Source organism: Pistacia vera, unplaced genomic scaffold (assembly GCF_008641045.1).
Source record: "Pistacia vera cultivar Batoury unplaced genomic scaffold, PisVer_v2 Contig286, whole genome shotgun sequence".
Classification (NCBI taxonomy): domain Eukaryota; kingdom Viridiplantae; phylum Streptophyta; class Magnoliopsida; order Sapindales; family Anacardiaceae; genus Pistacia; species Pistacia vera.
Window position 1 is genome coordinate 260,661 of NW_022196097.1, and position 22,718 is coordinate 283,378.

At 34.4% G+C, this 22,718-nt stretch overlaps 2 protein-coding genes and 1 pseudogene across 2 annotated transcripts; 1 reads left to right on the forward strand and 2 right to left on the reverse strand.

The window, feature by feature from the left end:
* Positions 1 to 2,294: 2,294 nt before the first annotated feature.
* Positions 2,295 to 4,816, reverse strand: LOC116134350 (annotated as a pseudogene).
* Positions 4,817 to 5,115: 299 nt separating this feature from the next.
* Positions 5,116 to 11,039, reverse strand: LOC116134351 (expansin-A13). Its single transcript, XM_031420032.1, is given in 8 exon segments — positions 5,116 to 5,751; positions 9,558 to 9,600; positions 9,603 to 9,748; positions 9,750 to 9,809; positions 9,811 to 9,898; positions 9,901 to 10,111; positions 10,748 to 10,810; positions 10,992 to 11,039. Coding segments are annotated over 8 exon segments (966 nt in total). The 3' UTR covers positions 5,116 to 5,444.
* A 7,798-nt stretch (positions 11,040 to 18,837) lies between these two features.
* Positions 18,838 to 21,988, forward strand: LOC116134361 (protein REVEILLE 1-like). The gene is made up of 6 exons (XM_031420042.1): positions 18,838 to 19,162; positions 19,749 to 19,865; positions 19,958 to 20,069; positions 20,153 to 20,214; positions 20,375 to 20,779; positions 20,879 to 21,988. Exons 1-6 carry the CDS (start codon positions 19,136 to 19,138, stop codon positions 21,608 to 21,610), a joined length of 1,455 nt encoding a protein of 484 aa, XP_031275902.1. The 5' UTR covers positions 18,838 to 19,135; the 3' UTR covers positions 21,611 to 21,988.
* The last annotated feature ends 730 nt before the right edge of the window (positions 21,989 to 22,718 follow it).

The following is a 22,718-nucleotide window of genomic DNA, read 5'->3' on the forward strand; positions in this document are numbered from 1 at the left end:
ACAAACAGTGCCAAAAAGAGGATAAATCATCGGGAATAATCTTACCTGGGGGGAGGGTGGTATTAAAATATTACTTCGGTAATCCAAATTTCTGTCCAATTTTACCCCAAAACAGTGGACAATGTGGACGAAAATATCCTTGGTTTTGTTAATAATTACAAAACACCCAATTTGTAAAATGATAAAAACACCCCCACCACCACAGTGCCAGATTCCGGCCACCACCGTCGGAATCTAGTCGGAATCTGCCGTTACGACTCAGACTGGTCGAATCTGGCCGGTGGTGTGTCGATCTGGCCTTTTCCAACCAGATCCACCATGGATCTGGCCAGAAAAGGCTAGATCTATGGCCAGATTTAGCCGTCAACAGCCGCACGACGCCCAGATCTAGCCTTTTCCGACCAGATCCACCACGGATCTAGCCGAAAAGGCCAAATCGGTGAATAAACGGTCATTTTCGATCGTTTTTAGGTCGTTGTGACAGATTCTGACCACCACTAACGGTGGTTGCTGAAATCTGGCAACTATGGGTGGATGGGATTGTTTTTGTTAATTTTTAAACTTTTTTTCTGGGGGTGTTTAATTAAGTTAATAAACTTAAGGGGTCTAAAAATATTAAAAAACTAGAATTGTATTTCCCAAATAATTAAACAAACAAGTATTTTGGGAATAGGATAGAGAATAGGGTTTGAAATAATAAAACAAACAAACCCTTAATTCTTTATATCTAGTAATCATCTAAAAGAAATTCTAGTAAAAAGGTATTTCAGGACATCTGTTATTACTATCAACCAAACACATTAATTATTAATACATCCCAATTGAACCAAGGACAATAATAATTTAAACTCGGTAATCTACAATGTAATCTTTCTTTCCGGTAATCTTATTACTAAGATAAAAAAACATTATATGATCCAAACGCCTCCTTAGAGTCTTGAAGTTAACGACCAGGTTCTAAAAAGCATTTTTTCTCAATCAATCCCTAGAATTTAGCTTGTTGGGTAAGTATTTGATCAATTGATCCAACATGAAAGCCAAATTTGGGTNGTTCATGACAGGATGAACCAGATTTTCTTGTCAGGAAAAATGACTACTCCCTCGTGTTTGTCCTTTCCCAATGGCCTCACCTACCTTATATGAAATCAATATCATGGAATCACTGAAGAATGTCAATTTTTTTTGTATAAAATTGGTGCCATCTGCAGTTGGTTTTCTCAATTAAAAACTCTTGTATGTTTGTTAAATGATTGTATGTGCAGGGACCCACTGTCAGTCCTGTTTTTCGCAAACGCGATGGGAAGGTAACAGCTGATTATTATGCCATAGTCATTTGTGTACCCAAGAAAGCACTATACAAGTCTGTACAGCAACTGAGAGCGGTGAGTCATAGTTCTATTATACACACATAGACACACACATAACAATTGTATGAACCGTGACATTTTTTTCTGAAATCTATTAAAGATATAAATAGATACTTAAATACACTTCAAAAATTGTTTCTGGTTTATAGATAAGATTTCATTTTTCATTGCTATAATACACAGTTGAATTGACTTTTCAATAGGCAGTGAATAAACATGCCTGGTATATTTTTAGGGAACATTGCCTATTCATATTTAACCATTGCTGTTGAAAACCAACTTAATTGTTTTTCTTGCTCATACATAGTTTTGGGCTACATAAACTAGCCTTCCATCATAAGCGGGTTTATTCCAATTTCTGTAGTTCTCAGACATTTTTGAATCTCAACATATTGGTTGTGAACTTCTAAGGATCTTCTCTGCCTGCCTTTTTGTGCAGTAATGCATGTTTTGAAATAAGGCGGCTTCTCCCAGCCAGATCCACTTGATGAATTTGATTTCTTAAATATTGTTTGATATAGATTGGAGGCAGCGGGGTTCTAATCTCGCCCTTGACCTACATTTTTGATGAAGAGACTCCAAGATGGCGTGAGCTTCTCTCAGAACTTGGGCTTTAATTCCTGTTTTATTTGTTAGATAACTTATAGTATATCTGTAGCTGTCAATGCTGGAGTGATCGTTGAGCATCCTGACAATAACTGTAAAATTTGGATGAAAAATGCTTCGACAAGAGAGGTACAACTTGGCAATTTTGTATTGTTGTCTTTGTTTGTTTGAATTTTTAGACGGTTTTTGCACTAGTAATTGATTTCTCGTTTCACTGTAACGATGATGATGGTATAGAAAAACATTTCTATATTGTATACCGCAATTGTGTCTTTGTTTGGCCTTTTGTCAATAGAGTTAAACCAAATGAACTGCATTGACTTAAACCAAAAAAAAAAAAAAAAGGATGAAAGAAAAATCTTTAAATTAGTGAAATCTCTTTGCATCCCTCGAAATTATTTCCCTATTAACAACTTTGGATACAAGCTTAATCCAATTGTGGCAGTCCCCACACTCTTAAGGTTCTTAAAAATCCTGATACTAGAAGTTTGATTACTAGTCTTCCATAATGTAAAAGCTATGGCTAGTTTCTCACTATGGTAATACAAAGACCTCTCTTTCTCTCCTCATCCAAGTCTTGCAACACAAATCTAGTATCTGGAACATAACCAAGGTTTTTAACCTTTTGAATTAGATTCTCTAGTGTTTCGGTTATCTCTTGCGACCTTGGGTGGGACCAATCCCCGGCCATGAAGATATGGACCTCGCGATCAACATCAACCCAAGTCATTGCCAGATCCTTTTTCAATTTCATCTCCCTCATTGTGGTCTTCATCTCAATAACCTAGTTCCATTTGCCTGTTGCAGCATAAAGATTTGACAACAAAACATGAGCTCCTTCATCCGCCCATGCAAGCTCGAGCACTCTATTCTTAATTCTATCCACCATTTCGACTCGTCCATGAATCTTGCACCCACTAAGTAGCGCCCTCCATAAAACCACATATGGATTCTTAACCTGATTTATTAATGTTTCAGCCAATATTTTAAAACCCAACCCTGGCTAAAGCCACATCTAGCTAAGACCATATTACTGTTTTTCAATTTTCAGTGGATTTACTCATCGAAAATCAATTCCGTCGCCACCATTATACTCATTGGAACTTGCTCTTTAAAAGCCCTAATATCCCGACCTTCAATTGTTCGTAAATCATTATTCAAAATTCTAGGATTTTGAGTGAATATAAATAATGCAAACCCAACCCGGTGAGGCTTTCAAGTACTGGTTACACTGGGCTGGATTTTAAAACAGTGGTTTCAGCCTCCTCAAGTCTTCCAGAACGTCCAAGCAAATCAACCATACAAGCCTAATGATCTCTTGTTAGTTCAATATTGCGATTGCTCTTCATAGAAGCAGATATCTGGCAACCTTCTTCTACCAACCCTGCATTGTTACATGCTAAAAGAACACTTAAAAACGTAACTTCATTTGGGACCAGTCTCAGATCTTTCATCCTATTGAACAGTTTAAGTGCCTCGGATCCGAATCCATACTGGGCATAACTATATATCATTGAGTTAACAGAGACAGCATCAAGTTCAGTTAAGTCATCAAAAAATCTTGCCATTTCTGTATTTCCGCATTTCCCGTACAAGTCAATCAATGATGCCACTCCAGAAATATTTGATATTTATCCAATCAGTAGTTCGTGACTATGGCCGGGTTTGTTTCCCTTCTTCTAGCATTGCCAAGACTGGCACACGCCCTAAGTACACTAGATAAAGTAAAAGAATTTGGATTTATCGAGTTACGGATCATCAGCCTGAACTTTGTCAAAGCAATCTTTTCTCTACCATTTTGCACAAGACCAGCAATTATTGACGTCCACATCACTTGGTTCGGGTTTGCAAACCACTTGAAAACTTTCAAAGAATCATCAATATATCCGCACTTAGAATACATAGTAAGCAGTGAAGTTTGTGAAGCAACCGCAGATTCAAAACCAGACTTAATAATAAGACCATGAATCAGCCTACCATTACCTAAATCCTTCAAATTTCCACAAGCAATCAAAATGCTTGCAAAAGTATATTCATTAGCCTTAACCCCTTCATTGATCATACTCACAAAAACCGATAAAGCATCACAATCTGCGCGCTGTTGAGAGTAACCAACAATCAAAGCAGTAAACAACACAACATCTTTCTCAACAACTTGGTCTGCCACCAATTTAGCATCCCTCATTTTACCAAACTTCGAATACATATCAACCAAAGCACTACCAACAAACACATTCGACACCTCTACGCCCAAAACCACTGACAACCCATGAGCTCTCTGCCCATCGCGCAGAGAACCCAGCTCAGAGAACGCCTTAAAAATGCTCGAAAACGTATACTCATCAGGAAAAACTCCCTCAAAAATCATCATTTTGTACAACCCAATAGCTTCCTTACTCTTTTTCTGACTAACGTACCTAGCTATCATGGAATTCCAAGTAACAATATGCCGTTCAGGCATTTCATCGAACAGCTTACGACCCTCCAAAATGCTGCCGCATTTTATGTAAGCATCAATCAGTTTATCACTTGAAGTGAGTAGAAAACCCGATTTTATGATGTGGGTTTGGATGTTTTTGAGGTCTAATATGGATTTGGTGTCTATACATTGTTGAATAAGTGAAGAGTAAAAGGGCTTTGTAGAGGGGTTTTGAGCAAGAGACGTGCAGGGTTTAAGTTTGAAAAGTTTGGTAAAGCCAACGGCTCTTTTGTGAAAAGTTAATTGCATTTCTATTAACAAGCAATCAAATTGTTGTTACTGCATGCCTTTGTTCTCAAGTGGCTTTGGCAAAGTTTATTTAGGTAGTTTTCTTGATCGAAGGTTTGGAGGAGTGCTTGTTTGATTCAAGTCTACTTAATTAACTAGAAATTTGATTACACTCTAAATGACAAGGATGAACACTAGAAAATGAGTCACTAGTTTATAAATTATAATAGGAACCACCTTTGGGTGGCCCGGTGTAACAATAACAACTTTATTTAGGGGTGAACATTAAAGAGTTTAATCCGATTGTTAACTCAGACCAAAATTCCAAGACTGGTTTTATATTTTTTATTCTTTTAGAAACAAACCAATGAACATTTGATGAACCAATCTCCCGTGTCCAACTACCTCAGTTCGTCCGCGCCATTTTCTTTTCTATCAGGTGCTTTTTTAAGGCCACCACATTTCCACCTCTTAAATACAATGACAGCATCTCCCACATCATCAAGTCAATAATATTAGTTAGATAACTAATAAGTTTATCAAATGATTATCGATCTGATAATATTATCGGAATGATCTGCAGTTTGCTACCAAAAAATGTTGGAATCATCGTACCATTTGCAGTTCAGTATCTTACTTCCCCACATCAAAGAAAACCCCACCACATCATACACCTTCACCCAATTAATACAAGAAAAAGATTTAAGACATAAAATCTAAAAAATAAAAAACTATTCTACATAATTTATGTTATTGATGGTAATCTAGTCAAATTGCTTGCCTTCAAAGGTCTGTCCGAAGTCCCAATTCCTAGGAGCAACATTATAAGATGTAACTGTGAGGCCATCACTACTAGTGACCTCAAATGAGAGAGGTTGATTCTTTAAATCAGCATTTATATGCCAGTTTTGGCCCCAATTCCTACCCATCGTAAGCCAACCTGTTAAATGACCCTTGATCTTCACTGCAACTATATCTCCAGCACCTGCCACATTGCTGATCAGCACTGAAATAAAGATGCCTGAACCATCAATTGAAAATCGAATGCCTCCTTCCTTCCTGCACTTTATCCTATTCCACACCAAATCAACATATCAGGAACTGGAAATTCTTTCAAGATACAAAGATTTATAATCAACAGAACAGGCATTCTCCAACATAGGCAATGACATACACTTAGTACAACCTCAAAAACGAAGGAAGAGTGATGCAATTGTAGCCTATAAGATGGCTTCACTTACAATAAAAGGAATGAAGATGGCAGACTTGACATTGTTATTTAGTCAGTACAAAAAATAAATAATAAAGCAAGCTAAGTACCTGCAACCCAGAGATAAATACAGTGCTAGACTCCAATACTGAAGTAGCCTAGACCAACTACTGAATTGAATTTGTCATAGTATTGTAATAACTGTTACTTCTATGGAAAACTTAAGGCTTTAGAGACAAGGCAGATGAATTGCAGTAAAACAGTATAAGATCATGAAGTATTAAGGGATAAATGAACTGATAATCCCATTTGAGGACTGTTCACAGACATGCAAGGAAAACCGTTTGAATTACGGGTATTGTATTGCATCATTAATACTACAACAATTTACTTGGCAAGTCATTGTTATTGCAATTTGTGTAAGACTACGTAAACAACACTAGGGCCCCTAGTACTAACGTAAAGGCATACTTCATTGTAGTATCTTCAAGTTCTTCTCAATTATTAAATGTTCTTCAAAACTTCATGATTTAAATATCTGCCAATTTTGCCCCATAGTTTTGTCTTTATATTCTACAAGATCCTGGAATTACTTGTCTGATACTATAGCAGGGTGTCAAATATAAACTATCAAACTGATGTAGGATCCTCTAAATAGATGTGTCTAATTTTTCAGTGCTATAATACATTCACCAAATACATACCTAAGGTTGCCCAGTTTGCATTGGACTATTCTTGGGCCTTGACTACATGCATTTATTATATCTCATTTAGCCAATAAATTGTGGCTGCTAACCGGCATAACTTGCCTAAGCTAACATCAATCTATTCCATTTGATAGACCATTGAATAGAAATAAATTTATTCCTCGGTGTAATTGTACATCCTCATCACTACTGAGAAGATAAATCAGATCATAATTTCTAAAATCATTATAAGAAGGTTCTCCACTGCAAATAGATTATATATCTCATTTTCCTACCCTTAATTTAGGAAAGAGTGCCTACCCTTCTTTCCTACAAATCTTCAATATTCTGGTAGGCATTGTGCATCCAACTAACTAATGTAAATAACTGAAAAATATTTAACNCCCATCGTAAGCCAACCTGTTAAATGACCCTTGATCTTCACTGCAACTATATCTCCAGCACCTGCCACATTGCTGATCAGCACTGAAATAAAGATGCCTGAACCATCAATTGAAAATCGAATGCCTCCTTCCTTCCTGCACTTTATCCTATTCCACACCAAATCAACATATCAGGAACTGGAAATTCTTTCAAGATACGAAGATTTATAATCAACAGAACAGGCATTCTCCAACATAGGCAATGACATACACTTAGTACAACCTCAAAAACGAAAGAAGAGTGATGCAATTGTAGCCTATAAGATGGCTTCACTTACAATAAAAGGAATGAAGATAGCAGACTCGACATTGTTATTTAGTCAGTACAAAAAATAAATAATAAAGCAAGCTAAGTACCTGCAACCCAGAGATAAATACAGTGCTAGACTCCAATATTAAAGTAGCCTAGACCAACTACTGAATTGAATTTGTCATAGTATTGTAATAACTGTTACTTCTATGGAAAACTTAAGGCTTTAGAGACAAGGCAGATGAATTGCAGTAAAACAGTATAAGATCATGAAGTATTAAGGGATAAATGAACTGATAATCCCATTTGAGGACTGTTCACAGACATGCAAGGAAAACCGTTTGAATTACGGGTATTGTATTGCATCATTAATACTACAACAATTTACTTGGCAAGTCATTTTTATTGCAATTTGTGTAAGACTACGTAAACAACACTAGGGCCCCTAGTACTAACGTAAAGGCATACTTCATTGTAGTATCTTCAAGTTCTTCTCAATTATTAAATGTTCTTCAAAACTTCATGATTTAAATATCTGCCAATTTTGCCCCATAGTTTTGTCTTTATATTCTACAAGATCCTGGAATTACTTGTCTGATACTATAGCAGGGTGTCAAATATAAACTATCAAACTGATGTAGGATCCTCTAAATAGATGTGTCTAATTTTTCAGTGCTATAATACATTCACCAAATACATACCTAAGGTTGCCCAGTTTGCATTGGACTATTCTTGGGCCTTGACTACATGCATTTATTATATCTCATTTAGCCAATAAATTGTGGCTGCTAACCGGCATAACTTGCCTAAGCTAACATCAATCTATTCCATTTGATAGACCATTGAATAGAAATAAATTTATTCCTCGGTGTAATTGTACATCCTCATCACTACTGAGAAGATAAATCAGATCATAATTTCTAAAATCATTATAAGAAGGTTCTCCACTGCAAATAGATTATATATCTCATTTTCCTACCCTTAATTTAGGAAAGAGTGCCTACCCTTCTTTCCTACAAATCTTCAATATTCTGGTAGGCATTGTGCATCCAACTAACTAATGTAAATAACTGAAAAATATTTAACCAAATAATATAATCATATGTGGATGCCATGTGCCTTGTGATTGACATCATACCATTCCATTTGAAGATTTAAATCATCCACATCCATATCTTATCATTCTTATATCCATAATCTGTACATTATATCCATAATCTTTACATATGCTCTGTTTACTAACTAAAGTTTCTTTAATGCAAATATCATAATATTGTAACTTATTCCAAGAGGAAGCAACTTACATTTAAGCTAGAAAGTATCGGATTTTCCAAAAGGAACATGCATGATTCATTATTCGTACTTCAAAATGGCCTCAAATTTAACATTGAATTTTACAACTTAGAATGATCTGATCACTTATTACACCTAGAAATTCTTCTGGGAACTGTAAACCAACATTTCGGATTTTTATGCTTATTCCACCCCTTAAGCCATGATCCAAACGTCCATGCCTCAATAAGCATACATACAAACACATTTAAAATGCTAACTTACTAAACATAAAACCAACTTCAATTTAAAATAGCTGTTCCAAGTAGAGGTTTATATTGTTATCGGCTTTCTGGCTGTCAATCATAAAAAAGTACATCTAAGTAAGCTCTTTCACCCATTTCAAAAGTCATAGCTAGTAGAGGTTTCTATTGTGTTTACATTTGGAATGTATCCCAGAAAAAAGTTTATTATACATTAGACATACCATATCATTTAAGGCAATATTTATAAACCATGAATGAATTATTATCTTTTTTTTTTTTTGGGAATCCTAATAACTAAGAAGATCGGTGGATATTAAAATGATTATCTACTAACAGAATTTGTCATCTTGGCACATGGATGACATAGTGCAACTTATATATTGTACACTTACACTCTCTTCATATCCAAGTATCAGCTCTAAACCCAGTTAAACTAAGCCTAAATCAAAGAAACTATATATGTTGGTTAATTTTTCATGAAAAGTACAGCTAAATATTAATTTTACTACTTAAGCGAACGTAATTATCGCAACTAGATTAACATCAAATTCTTCCACAAACGAATAACACAGAGCTTTACTTATCTAAAAAGTAAATAAAGTAAAAGCTCCAAGAAACAAAAGTAGGCCAACCTCACCTGCCCTTGCAACACTAAGCAAAACAAAAGTGCCCTACTGCAATTACAACTCACCAGAACTAAATAAATAATTATATAAATAAGGAAAAAAAAAAAAAAAAAAAAGGAAGTACCTCCGATACTGGACGGGCATGTTGCCCGCCTTCCAAATAGCGTCTTCTCAAAAGCTTCAATAGGAAGCACCAAATGCTTGTTGGCGGATTACATGGCCGCCTCCTCAGCATTAAAACCATAATTAGGAGCACAAAAGTTAGTCACAGTAGCAATAATGGAGGTTCCAGGGATGCACCACGCAAGTCCTACCGCAACGAAGTTCAAAGCACGCGCCACAGATCTGGCCACGCTCGAACATAGACTCGACAGACCACAGTGGCCTTACCATAGCCAGCCTTCACCAGGTCGCCATAGCCGCACGCGCCGCCGACAACGTCACGTGGATCAGAAGCGGCGTAGTAGTGGCGCGTGCGGGGCGCCACTCGGAATTCGGCGACGAAGCGGAGGGCGAGGAGGAAGAGAAATTGTAGTTGTAGTGAGAGGTAGCGGTTCGTGTAAGTGTGATAGAAGCAGTTGAAGTAGAATGAGATGTAGCATTTTTGTTTGTTGTTTGATAGAGAGTGGAGAAAATGAAGAATTTGTTTGACAAAGGATGAAAGTGAAAGTAAAGATGCTGCCTTTGTTTGATTTTGAAATTGATGATTTTCAATAAGTGGAAATGCTTTTTAGTTTATTATAGAGTTAAATTAAGGACATTAAATCCCAAATATTTTTTATAAATTTTTTTGTTAAGTTAAGATGGTAGATAGAGACAATTTGATATATCCATCAAACTATTAATAAAAGAGAAATTGATGTTATTTCATAAACATCAGGGATAAGGAGATTGGGATAACTTAGAGTTCAATAACACTACGGACACCGAAATAATAGCACCAAATTTTGTACTGGTCTACGTGTGATGCGTCTTTCCATTTTTTATAATTTTTTCTAGTGAACGACCTCATCAATTTGAACGATCGTTCACTCACTTGGACGCTCGTCCAATTATATGGACGGGCGTCCATATTCGAGGGACAAACGTCCATATATCATATTAAAATAAAATTAAAAATTTGTAAAACTTTGGAGACGGCCATCCATAAATTATGGACGGCGTCCCTTACGTTTGGACGGGCGTCCATTCCTAATGGAAGCCCATCCATACTTAAAAAAAAAAAACAAAAAAAAGTTTGGACCCATTATTTTGGTTTCTACAAATTAAAGAAAAACTTTGGACGATGCCTTCTTGATTCCAGCTGCAACTAACCCTTCCAACCTCCATGCTGTCTCCTTCTTCGTGTGCCCAAGCACGATGCCCTTCTTCAACTCTCTGCAGCAGTCTACCAGCTCAGATATCAAACATGCTCTGAAATCTCATGGCTGAAATAGCACGGATCTTCAGCGCCGTAATCAAGTTGCAAAAAAATAGCAACACAGTAATGTCTATTTATGGTGTCTCTGTGAACGTTGAAGAAAGAGAGAGAGAGACCTCCTTGACTAAATCCACATACAAACACATTTTTTGGATCTGTTCCAGCAGCTACTTCCTTGTTTATCATTGCATGCACATTCTGAACTCAAATGAATATCTGAAACAAATTATCAATACCAATAGAGGATCAGACACTAGTACGTTAAGCTCTTCCTCTAAGAAATTTCTAAGCATCTGCATAGGATAATATATATATAAATTAAATCCAAAATAAAATAAAAAAAATGGATTGGTCATCATCAAAGTGGTCTCTCCTTCCTGTGTATTGTGTTGCTTCTTCGTAGTTTTATCTTCAGTATTTGTGTTGAAAGCCGATGAAGTGTAAAGATAATATTATATATAAATTAAATCCAAAATTAAAAATTAAAAAAATGGATTGGTCATCATCAAAGTGGTCTCTCCTTCCTGTGTATTTGTGTTGCTTCTTCAGTAGTTTTATCTTCAGTATTTCAGCCATGGAGATTTCAGAGCATGTTTAGTATCTAAGCTGGTAGACTGCTGTAGAGAGTTGGAAGAAGGGCATCGTGCTTGGGCAGCACAGAAGAAGGAAGCAGCATGGAGGTTGAGAAGGGTTGAGTTGCAGCTGGAATCAGAGTAGGCATCGTCCAAAGTTTTTCTTTAATATGTAGAAACCAAAATAATGGACGCCCGTCCAAACATTTTTTTTTTTTTTTAAGTATGGACGGAAGTCCATTAGGAATGGATGCCCGTCAAAACGTAGGGGACAGCCGTCCCCAAAGTTTTACAAATTTTTTAATTTTATTTTAATAGGGACGGGCGTCCATATTATATGGACGCCCGTCCCCCGAATATGGATGTCCGTCCATATAATATGGACGGACGTCCATGTGAGTGAACAACCGTCTAAATTTGATGGAGGGCCGTTCACTAGAAAAAAAATTGTAAAAAAATAGAAAGACGCGTTACACGTAGGCCGGTACAGAAATTTGGTGCTAATATTTCGGTGTCTGTAGTATTATTGCTCTAGAGTTAATAACATTTTTTTCTATAAGATATGATTAAATAACAAAAAAAAATTTGAAGTTTCCAAAATAACAAAAATCTATTTACCGTTAAATTTTAAGTGTTAAAATAAATAATAAAAAGGTAATTTAGTAAATATTTATTACCTCCTAATAAAGTAAGTTCTAACTACTCACTAACACTTTACTAACACAACAAATTTTTTATTATTTCATAAATTTTAGGGAGATTTTTGTTATTTAATCATATCTGAAAGGTTTAATTTTTTTTTTAACTCCTTATTAACTTTGATTTTTTTGTTTTTCTCTCCAATTGGATTGGTCAATGATGATTAAATTATAATTTGAAACTTTTTTTAAATTATGCTTTTAAATAATTTGTATGATTGGGTTAGGATAATTTGACTATAATGAGAGGTATGGGTGCGCGCAACAATTAACTCAAGTCTGTCAAAAAAACTATCATCAATGTTAGATATTCACTATTGTTAAGAGTATACCATAATATTATTAATAGACCTTGTAGTAGTTATGCTATAACCTCCGATACTCGGTATTTCAAAAATAAAATTTAGATAATTAAATTGAAAATTCAGAAAAAATTAAATCTAAAAAAAAAATTATAAGAATATAATACAATTAAACAATATAAAAAAATATCTATAGATACTTTGATGAAAAAACTACAATAAATTTATATGTGAATTAATTAGAATTTTATAATTTGGTATTGGTTGCAACTGAATATCCCATTACAATTTTTATTCTTCCATTAAACTATCTTTTTGTCTTATGAATGATTCGAATAGTAAAATTGGATTTATGAGATAATAGAGTGGCTTCAAAATTATTTTTAATAAGAATTAAAGTTAATTTTAATAATGGATGGAGCTTTTTTTAATGTAGTGAGATGTTATAAATCCACCCATATATAAATTGTTGTTATAAAATAGTAATGAGAAAATAATATCCATCTGTTGTGGGTGGAATTTAAATTTGCTGCAAGAGCCCAATAAGACCCATGCACAAGCCCGAGAAGAGAGAATAAATAAGTGAGCTCAAGACCATGCAATATGCCCAATGAACTTGAAAGATAATAAATTGTTTAAAATTGGGCCTAGACCTTGTCTGGGTGATTTTTAACCGCATCTCCATCTTAAATAGGAGTAAAATAGTGGGTGCGTTTGGTTTAGTATTTTGGAGATAGAATTTTAGGGATAGTATTGGGTTATTGGAATGGGAGTATTACGAAGTAAATTTTAAAAATTTATAAAAAAGCCCTTAGGTTTACTAATTTAACTAAAGACCCTAACATGTAAAATGACAAAAACACCCCCACCATCTGCAGTGTCAGATTCCGGCCACCACCGCGGAATCTGGCCGGAAAATTTCGTTACGGCACCGACTTGTCGGATCTGTGCCGTAAACGTCGTTATGGCCTTTTCCGCTAGATCCATGGTGGATCTGGCGGAAAAGGCCAGATCTACGGTTTGTTTTGGCCGTCGACGGCCGGAAAAGGCAAACGACGGCCATTTCTTTGGCGTCGCTGACGGCCAGATCTGGCCTTTTCCGGCCAGATCCGTGGTGGATCTGGCCGGAAAAGGCCACAGCGGTGAACTTCCGGCCATTTCTGGTCGAAGTTTGGCCGTTGTACAGATTCCGGCTATCACCGACGGTGGTTGCCGGAATCTGACAAGTTGGGTTGATGGGGGTGTTTTTGTTAATTTTTAAACTTTTTTTCAGGGGTATTTAGTGAAATTAATAATCTATGGGGTTAAAATGTAATTAAAAAAATAGAGTAATATTTTGGAATATGTACCCAACGCTATTTAAAAAATAGGATCTAGAATAGGGATAAAAATATTAAACCAAACGCAGCCAGTATGTATTTAGAAAAATTACTAATATACATGTTCATTATTTTGATTAATATCTTAAATCTTTTAGATTCTTATATTTCTTTAATTTTGTCAACTCTAAAAATTAACATAAATACTTGTTTGATTCAAGTTATAGTAATTTCTTTTTGTATGGTCATTTTTCCATTTAAACAATGGAATTGTGCAATTCTCCAAAATATAAACTTAGGATAAAATAAAATAATAATGATAAAGAACTCTCCTAAAGAAGACCAAACAATGTTTACTTTACTTTAAGTCTAAAAGATAAGAGATACAGAGATTTGAAAATAAAGTGAAACACAAATAGTTTTTGATAATTAATACAATAAGCTTTAATTTATTTGTGAAATTATGAATTCTGATTAACCTAATTTTTTTTTTTTTTTTTTTTCCTGTTAACTACAAATTCAAAGTTTTGAAAAAAAAGTATGGAGGAAGGACAATATTTTTTATTACTATTATACCCTCAAAGTAGAAGAGTGGGGCTCAAAATCATTCCCCCTCTTAAAAACGTGATATTTGGGGAGTTAACAAGTGTAAAGAAGACAATTGTTATTAATAGACTAGAAAAGTCTGACGTTTTAATCATTTTTATAATGACAAAATTATCTTCATATTGAATTATTAAAATGGCCATTAATTTCTTATTTATTACAAATGCTTTTGATAACCTACTTTTATCTCATAAATTGTAATTTTTATATACTAATAAAATCATACTTAGAACTAAAAGATAGTCTAATGGGTGAAGAAAACTTGCAGGTTACAAGTAATACACAATTGTTACTTTTTAATTGCCTATCATTTTTTATTTTTAAATCAAATTATCTTTAATGAAAAACTAGCTAGAAAAAATAGATATTTCATGTTTAACATAATTTTATATTATTTTGATTTGTTTATTACAAATCTTATCGTATCATGTTGCTGAGTTAATTATTTGGATTTTCTTTTTCTAACTTTAATTTTTTTGAACTTTTAATTTGAATATCTATAATTTTGATTTAGGAATGATGATTGTGGGGTGTATAGGAAGGGAATGAAATGTTTACAAATTTAAAATTAAAAAAAAAAAAAAATGGAATGAAGGGTATTTATAAAATTTATGGGATGCCGTAAAAAAATTATTTTTAAAACTTTAAAAATAAATATTTTAAGAAATTGAGTTTCTTTAATCAATTGATGAGGGTAAATATAACCACTCTTGTTACTATTAGGTTGTCTTTGCTTAGGGCTGCGGGCAAATAACTCATGTGATCTATCTTTGATTCCATACATTTCTTTGTTGTGTTTGATAGTAATATAAGATTTTGGGAATGTTTCATTCCCAATAGTGAATATTATTGGTCATTTTGGGGGTTATCAGATTACGTAGTCCAAGAGTGTTAATCTTTTTTTATCGGGGTTATCTTTTCTTTTTTTCTTTTTTTTACCAAATTTGCCCTTAAATGAAAGTCATTTTGGATTGAATTGTCCTCAAATGTCTACCAAATAACAATCACCCAAACCCCTTATATTTGAAAATTTAGTTAAAATACCCTAGCCACATAAAATTTAAAAGTTAACAAAATATCCCCAGTCACCAAAGATCACCACTGACTGCTAGTCAACACTGCCGACCATTGGCAATAGTCGTCAGATCGATGCACGACCGACGGGATCTGGTTGATTGTGCGTCGATCTGGCTGTTTCTGGTCATATCAAAGGCCGAAAATGACCAGATCATGATGGATTTGGCCGAAAACGGCCAAAACAGATTTGGCCGTTTCAGACCAGATCCACAACGATCTGACTGTTTTTTGCTTCAATCTGGCTAGAAACAGCCATATTGGCGTGGATTTGGCTAGAAACAACTAAAATAGTGCACGGTCGAGCAAATCTCGCCGGTCAAGCACCATTTCGGTAGCTGTCGCCAGTAGGTGGTGGTGGTCTTGGGTGGCTGGGGGTATTTTATTAAAATTTAAACCTTGTTGTTAGATGTTTTAACTAAATTCTCAAGTATAGGGGGTTAAAAGTAATTTATTTAAATAATAATATTAAAAAGGAAGGGCAATTCAATAAAAGCATTTGTCGATAATATTTTATTTTTTCCAACCAAACATATTAATTATTTATATCCACTATTCTAACTAAACATATTGATATAACATTCCCTTATAATCTTCAAGGTAATCTATCTTACTAGTAATCCTACGTTTTTAGCAATAAAATATTTTCCAAACAAAACACACCCTTAAAGTCTTTTTTCTTTCATCGAAGCTTAAGTCTCTACTCAAATACTTGAAGAAATTTGCCATAACATTTCAAAGAGTATGGATAACTTTTCGCCACCATTACCATTGGGATTATCTTTAAACGTGTAAGGGGGTAATTCTAAAATCACAAGCATCCCTTTGTTTTCCACTTTGATTTTAGTTCATAATTTGGATTATATAAACATGGAATGAGTCATGTTGGCCAGACCCACCTCTCTTTACTTGAATTTCTCTAAATAGCTTTAAGGGAAAAATGAGATGCTCCACGTGTCAAGCTACTAATAGAACATCTCCCACAAACACTGTTTATCATGCAATTATTCGCTTTATTTAGGTAGCCACACAATGGGGATATCCTCAAATTAAATACAAATATTTCAATTAAAAAGAATCAATGATTCAAAGTGTGATAATCACAACAAATACTAAGAATTGTGAGCCATATGTTTTGGAGCCGATTGACCATACGCAAATTGCAACTACTGACTCAGGCGTAGGACCCGCCTTCCTAAACTAAACGCAACAACCAAAGAAAACAGGATAGCTTAGTTATGGTCTTAAGTCCTAAGACTACGTGGTGTTAGCTCATTCGCCGTTTCCAACAAACGCCTCCACTCGGCTCCTAGTATGGGCCCTACTGAGCCGGAAACAGAATCTCTGGCCTCTGGTTTCAATGCTTGCTCGAAAGTTCGGTTTACACCTGGCTCGCCCTTTTTCGCTTTATTCAACTCTTCCCTTTTTCAAATAGGAACTGCTCACCCTCTTTTTTATTTCTATTATTTAATTACTTTTTTTAAGAAAATTTAATTAAAGCTGTCTTTGTTGAAAACTTTCTGATAACATTTTATTTAAGAAAATAAATTTGCAATTGAATATAAAACGTATTATTTTATTTGATATTATGGATTTTCTGATTAATATAGTAAAGTTTTATGTTTAACATGTCTTTTTCTTTTGGTAATGTCCAGATTCGTTAAATATATTGAAAATATTTTTTATTTGAAAGTATACCAAATTCAACTTAATTACAAAACTTTAATCTTTGTCGTTTTTATATACTTTCTATAAAAAAAAAGTTTCCTAATTGGTGGTTGTTGCTTTTTTTTTTTTAACTATTTTATATATATATAATATCAAATTTAATCTAAAAATATTTGCACTAACTTTTTCATATTTTATATAGTATATTTTTGCATATAATTTAAATGAACTTGTCTTATATTATTTTGATAAATAAAAAAATTGATACTTTAATCCTAAACCTTAGATGTCCTTTTTGTTCTTCTAAAATAATCTTAAAAACTTATCTATACAATAATAAAGCGTAGTAGCAATCACATCCTAATTCGCTTTTCATCCGACCAGAAACATCAGAAAACCCTAATGAAGAATTTGTGGGCATCAATTTTTGAGATTAAATTAATTTTAAGTCCAACTAGAAACGAGTGGCTATCAACCATCCATATCCGTTCTCTCTCCCTCACTTCTTGGTACACGTGTCGCTGCTCATAAGGAAGGGCGGCAAGTGGCGATGACGTGGCGAAAAGTGCAGGAAAAGTCACCTGGGACCTCCTCTTTCTCTCATCATCAACCTTATACTTGGCCGTAGATATTTTAAATTTTCTACTATTTCATAAATATCATTCAATTTCTTTAATATCTTTTTAATATAAACATCACTGACTGAGAGTAGAATTAAAAGCTACTCGCTACCTGGACCAATCACAGCTCTGCTTGTGGCTTCAATTAAAGAAAAAGCTACACGAGCCTCTTGACACATCCAGTCAAAAAGTTCCAATTTCTATACATTTATTTATATATAACAAACAACAAAAAATTTCTTTTAATTAACTAAAACTATTAATTATTTTCTTTTATTACGATCTCTATTTTTGTCATTAAATTTAAGGAACTTCCTGGCCTCTGTTCTAGTTACAAAAGCTTAATTAAATTTCTTAAATAAAAAATAAAAGTAATATTTATCTTAATGTAAAAAATTATAATGATAATATTTGAAATGGAAGTTGTAGGCATTACTTAATTTAATTTTTTAGATTTTAAAAGTTAAATAAGAGGTTATGGATGGAATCTGGGTGATAAATAGGTAGAGGTTTGATTAAAATATATGAGTTAAAATAAAATAAAAAATCCATGTTAACAAAAAAATAAAAAGTATATTAATTTATCATACATTTAATTCAATAACCTAACTAAATTTAAATTCCTAAATTAATAAACAAAATCTATTGTGAGATAAAAAAACTATAGAACCTGACTAAAACCACGCGTAAATATCGTTAACAAATTAGGAAACTCACGTGAATTTTAATCAAAATAAATTAATTTCTAAATTAAGACTAGTCGGGAAGATAGAGGAAAAGGTATAAATAATAAAAAATAAAAAAAATTACAGAGAAAGTTGCGTAGAGATAAGATAAGAAGAAAGAAGGTTACTCAAACATTAAACACATGCGAGTATGTATGGCTTGTAGCCCCTGAATTTCTCAAACTAATTAATCACGCTGCGTAATAAAAAGCGGAGAGACACGACAGTCACTGCCACGTGTTAACCCTGTCTTTTGACGTGAGCCACAAGATTTTATCGATTTCTCGAGCTTTCCATCTCAACTTTTTTTAAAAAAAAAATTAAAAAAATTTAAACAAACTGACGTGGCATCCTCTTCCTTCTTCTTTCTTCTTTCTTCTTGTTCTTTTATTTTTTTCTCCATTTCTTTCACAAGCCATATAGTCTTTTCAAAACTATTAATTTAACTCTCTCTCTCTCTGTTTCTCTCTGTTCTTCAACTCGCCTTCTTAAAAAAACTTCTCTGTTTCTCTCTGCTTTGTTTTCTTGCACCAGATTACCGAGTGCTCGAAGTTACTGTTATCGAAACTTTCTTTGTATTCCATTCAAGGCCTGTACCGAAGAAACTTAGCGAATGGCTTTGAATTTTGTGATAAATTCGTTATGTTTTTGTTGATTCTGAAAGTAAGAGAAGAGATACTGAATAGAAGGAGATCTTGATGGTTTTTGTAGCTATGGCTGTCCAAGTATGTCTACAAATTTCATTATCCCTCTTATTTCTGTTTAATTTTTACTTTTACAAAACTGTTTTAATTTTTATACTGATTTGTGCTTAATTATCTTCAATTTTCTTGTTGTAAACAATATTTTAGTTTTTTTGTTTTTCAATTTTTTGTTGAACATAGTTTGCTTTTATTAGTAAAAGACAGATCGTAGAGAAAGCCTTAATTTGTCTCTTTGAAATTTTAGTTTATGCTTAGAAAACTTGTGTAAATAGAGAAATGTTGCTAATAAGGGATTTTGTCTTCAAATGAATTTTCCAACTTGTGTGTACTGTTAGTCTAGCTAGTTAGATCTCGTGTTGGATCAAATAAAAACTGGTTGAAATAAAACTTGCGAATTTCGAACAGGCAATCGGGAAGAATCTTAAGGCGTAACTGTACAATATATATATATTGTGTTAATAGCTTTTGAAATAAAAAAAAACTTCTGTTATGTTGGTGTAGGAGTGCTGGGAGTGCGAAACTACATAGATGTTGTTTCTGTTTGTTTGTATGTTGTAGTAGTTTTAAGTTACTGGAATTTAACAGATTTTACCCTTTGCGTTAAAAGGATGAATGTGGAGATGGTCATTCAGACTTGGTTCTTCCGGTTGTTAATGGATTTGCGTCGAGTTCTGGTCTCCAAATGAAGGGTCAATTTTCTTGTGGGAATGACTACGCTCCTAAGGTTTGCTTTAGTTTGTTCTTAGTGTTTTGCTTCACTCCTAAGAAAATCAATTGCAGATCTCCATTGACTCTACGTTTTGTTTCTTTTGCTAGGCAAGGAAACCGTACATAATCACCAAACAAAGAGAAAGGTGGACTGAGGAAGAGCATAAGAAATTTCTTGAAGCCCTGAAGCTGTATGGCCGGGCTTGGCGGAAGATAGAAGGTAATTGAGTCACAGTTATTGTTTTTTTGAGTAAGCGTTGTGATGCCCCCTGAATGAACAACCATATTCTGTTTTCATAACAGAACATGTTGGCTCAAAGACTGCAGTTCAGATTCGAAGCCATGCTCAGAAATTCTTTTCTAAGGTTTACTGCTCTTATACCAATATCCATTCTACCATATTGATATGATATAGACTGAAGTAAGTTGAAAATTGTGTGAACCCCAGGTTGTTTAAACGATTTTAGAAGGGTTCATTTGTTCATTCTTAATGTTGTTCTTACCCTGTTTCTGCCTTCATGATAGGTTGTTCGTGAGTCAAGTGGCAGCAACACAAGCCCACTGGAACCCATTGAAATTCCCCCTCCTCGACCGAAACGAAAACCTGTGCATCCTTACCCTCGTAAATTGACTAAAACACTTGTCAAAGAAAGCTCAAACCCAGAGCTGCCTAGAAGGTCTATATCTCCAAACTTATCTGTTTCAGAACAGGAAAACCAATCTCCAACATCAGTATTATCTGCAGTTGGTTCGGACGCTTTTGGTTTCTCCGATTCGAATACACCTAATGGCAGCTTATCACCAGTTTCATCTGCTGACCCTGTCCATACTGGTGGATTAACACTTTCCCGCCCAAATTCTTCACCCGAAGAAAGTGGAACTCCACTTGTCTTAGCTGGTGGTTCAGTTTTGGATGAGCAGTCACCCACGGTACTACCACACCCCTCAAACAATCAGATTTTGAATACTGATTATTTTTGCCAAAAAATTTATGGTTTTCTTGTTATGGTTCTATTTTCTTTTGGTTAGGATGCCACAAAACTTGAGTTGTTTCCCCAAGAATTTGCTAGAGAAGTCTCTGCTGATAAAGCATCTACCCGGAGCCTTAAGCTGTTTGGTAGAACCGTATTAGTTACTGAATCCCATAGACCGAATTCTCCCACTGCAGGGACTCCTAAATCATTGCCTTCAGAAATGAATGAAGGAAGACCTTTGCAATTATCGCCGTTGTCATCTGGGAATACTAAATGTGGTTGGAATCATTTTTCAGATGCAGCACCTGCGGGTCTCTGTTTCACGCAATTCCCAGATAGAAATTTAAATCAGGTGGAAGCTTCAGCTGCTCCTCTGCAATTGTGGACTTTATATGGGAGTCCACCCTTTCCGGTGTCTCCATACCATAAGCAGGAGACAGTGAAGGTACATGTAGATTTTAATCTCCAAGAAATCCAGGAGAAAGAATTTCAGAAGGAAGGATCTTGGACTGCTTCAAACTCAAAATCAGTAAATGAGGAAGACAGTTTTGATAAACATTCAGAGAGCGAAACTCAGAGTTGCCGATTTTCTTTTGACAAGGAGGAAAAGGAGCCAGATGTAACTTTTGAGCTTAAACCTAGTGAGAAATCTGCCTTCTCCGTAATAAAAGCAAAGCCTGACAAGAGTATGAAAGGGTTTATGCCATATAAGAAACGTGTGGCAGAAAGAGAAGCTCCATCATCAACAATAACAGGCGAGCAAAGAATCCGCCTTCGTCTCCGGTGATGGCAATGGGTACACTCATTAGAGTTTCTTGAGTAGCTGATAGGTGTTTCTTAACCGGTTGAAGAACTGAATCAGGTGCACTTAACAACTGGATAGCGGGTTGGGCTGCTTGTGGAAAAACCATAAGCGTCTGGTTTATTGCAACTCACATCTACATCTAGTTAGTTTTTCACCCCAACTGTTGAATTCCATAATCTGCCCCCTTCCTGTATGTTTAATTGTTACATATTTTTCCTTTTGAGTAGCAGCTTTATTCCTTTAAATTCTTTTCCTTCTTTGAACCGTGAATTCCTTGTACCCTAATTTTGCCGTATCCATTGTATAATATCCACGACTAGTTTCTTATTGATGAGTTAATGTATAATTATGTTGGAAGTATTTGTTGCTTGTGCTGTACTGATAATGTAGCTAAAGTTCCAAATGTTTGTTGCATTTTTTTTTTTCTTCCAGAAACGATGCTAAGTCAACAAGAAGGTCCGTAAGAATAAGACGCGGCATCTTTTTTAACTCAGTTTGTGCTCAGCCAACATAAACTCTTAATTCAACCATGGAAACGGGAAACCTCAATTTTTTGAACAATTGAAATCAATACTGAATTGGTGGGTCTTCGTAAGATTTTAGATAATATTTTTTTCTATTTCTCTATTAAAGGCCTACAAATACTGAATCCTAATTAATAAACCAAACATTGTCAAGCTCATCCTTGATCTACCATTATAATTATTTTTCAAAATCCTGGACGGATAAAATAACCATGACGCTCAAAAGAGAAAGTAATCTTTTGGAAAAATAATTCTTAAACAAATATCTAATTCATATAATAATGGGGATGAAATAAGTTAATTTACTTTTGATTCTGCGATTTCTAATACCCATGAATTCAATTTCTTTTTTTCCATATTTGATTTCAAGTTTTTTGTGGAATCTGTTGGCTGAGTAGTAGTGAAGGTAAGAGATTGTAACAACTTAAAGAAAATTTGATCTCTTTATTCACATCCGTTATTTATTTACAGATAAATAAGTTTCAAAGAGATTTGGGAATCTAATCTAAATCTACCTCCCATCTATTTAACACAGAGAAAAATTCAGATCTTTCAAAGAGATTTCA

What these genes read in the sequence shown, in the direction of transcription:
- LOC116134361 (XM_031420042.1), top strand. Translation starts at nt 19,136, where the DNA reads ATGGTTTTTGTAGCTATGGCTGTCCAA. An exon ending in GGAATGACTACGCTCCTAAG is followed by an intron (nt 19,866 to 19,957) that starts GTTTGCTTTAGT and finishes TTCTTTTGCTAG; the next exon opens with GCAAGGAAACCGTACATAAT. An exon ending in CTCAGAAATTCTTTTCTAAG is followed by an intron (nt 20,215 to 20,374) that starts GTTTACTGCTCT and finishes CCTTCATGATAG; the next exon opens with GTTGTTCGTGAGTCAAGTGG.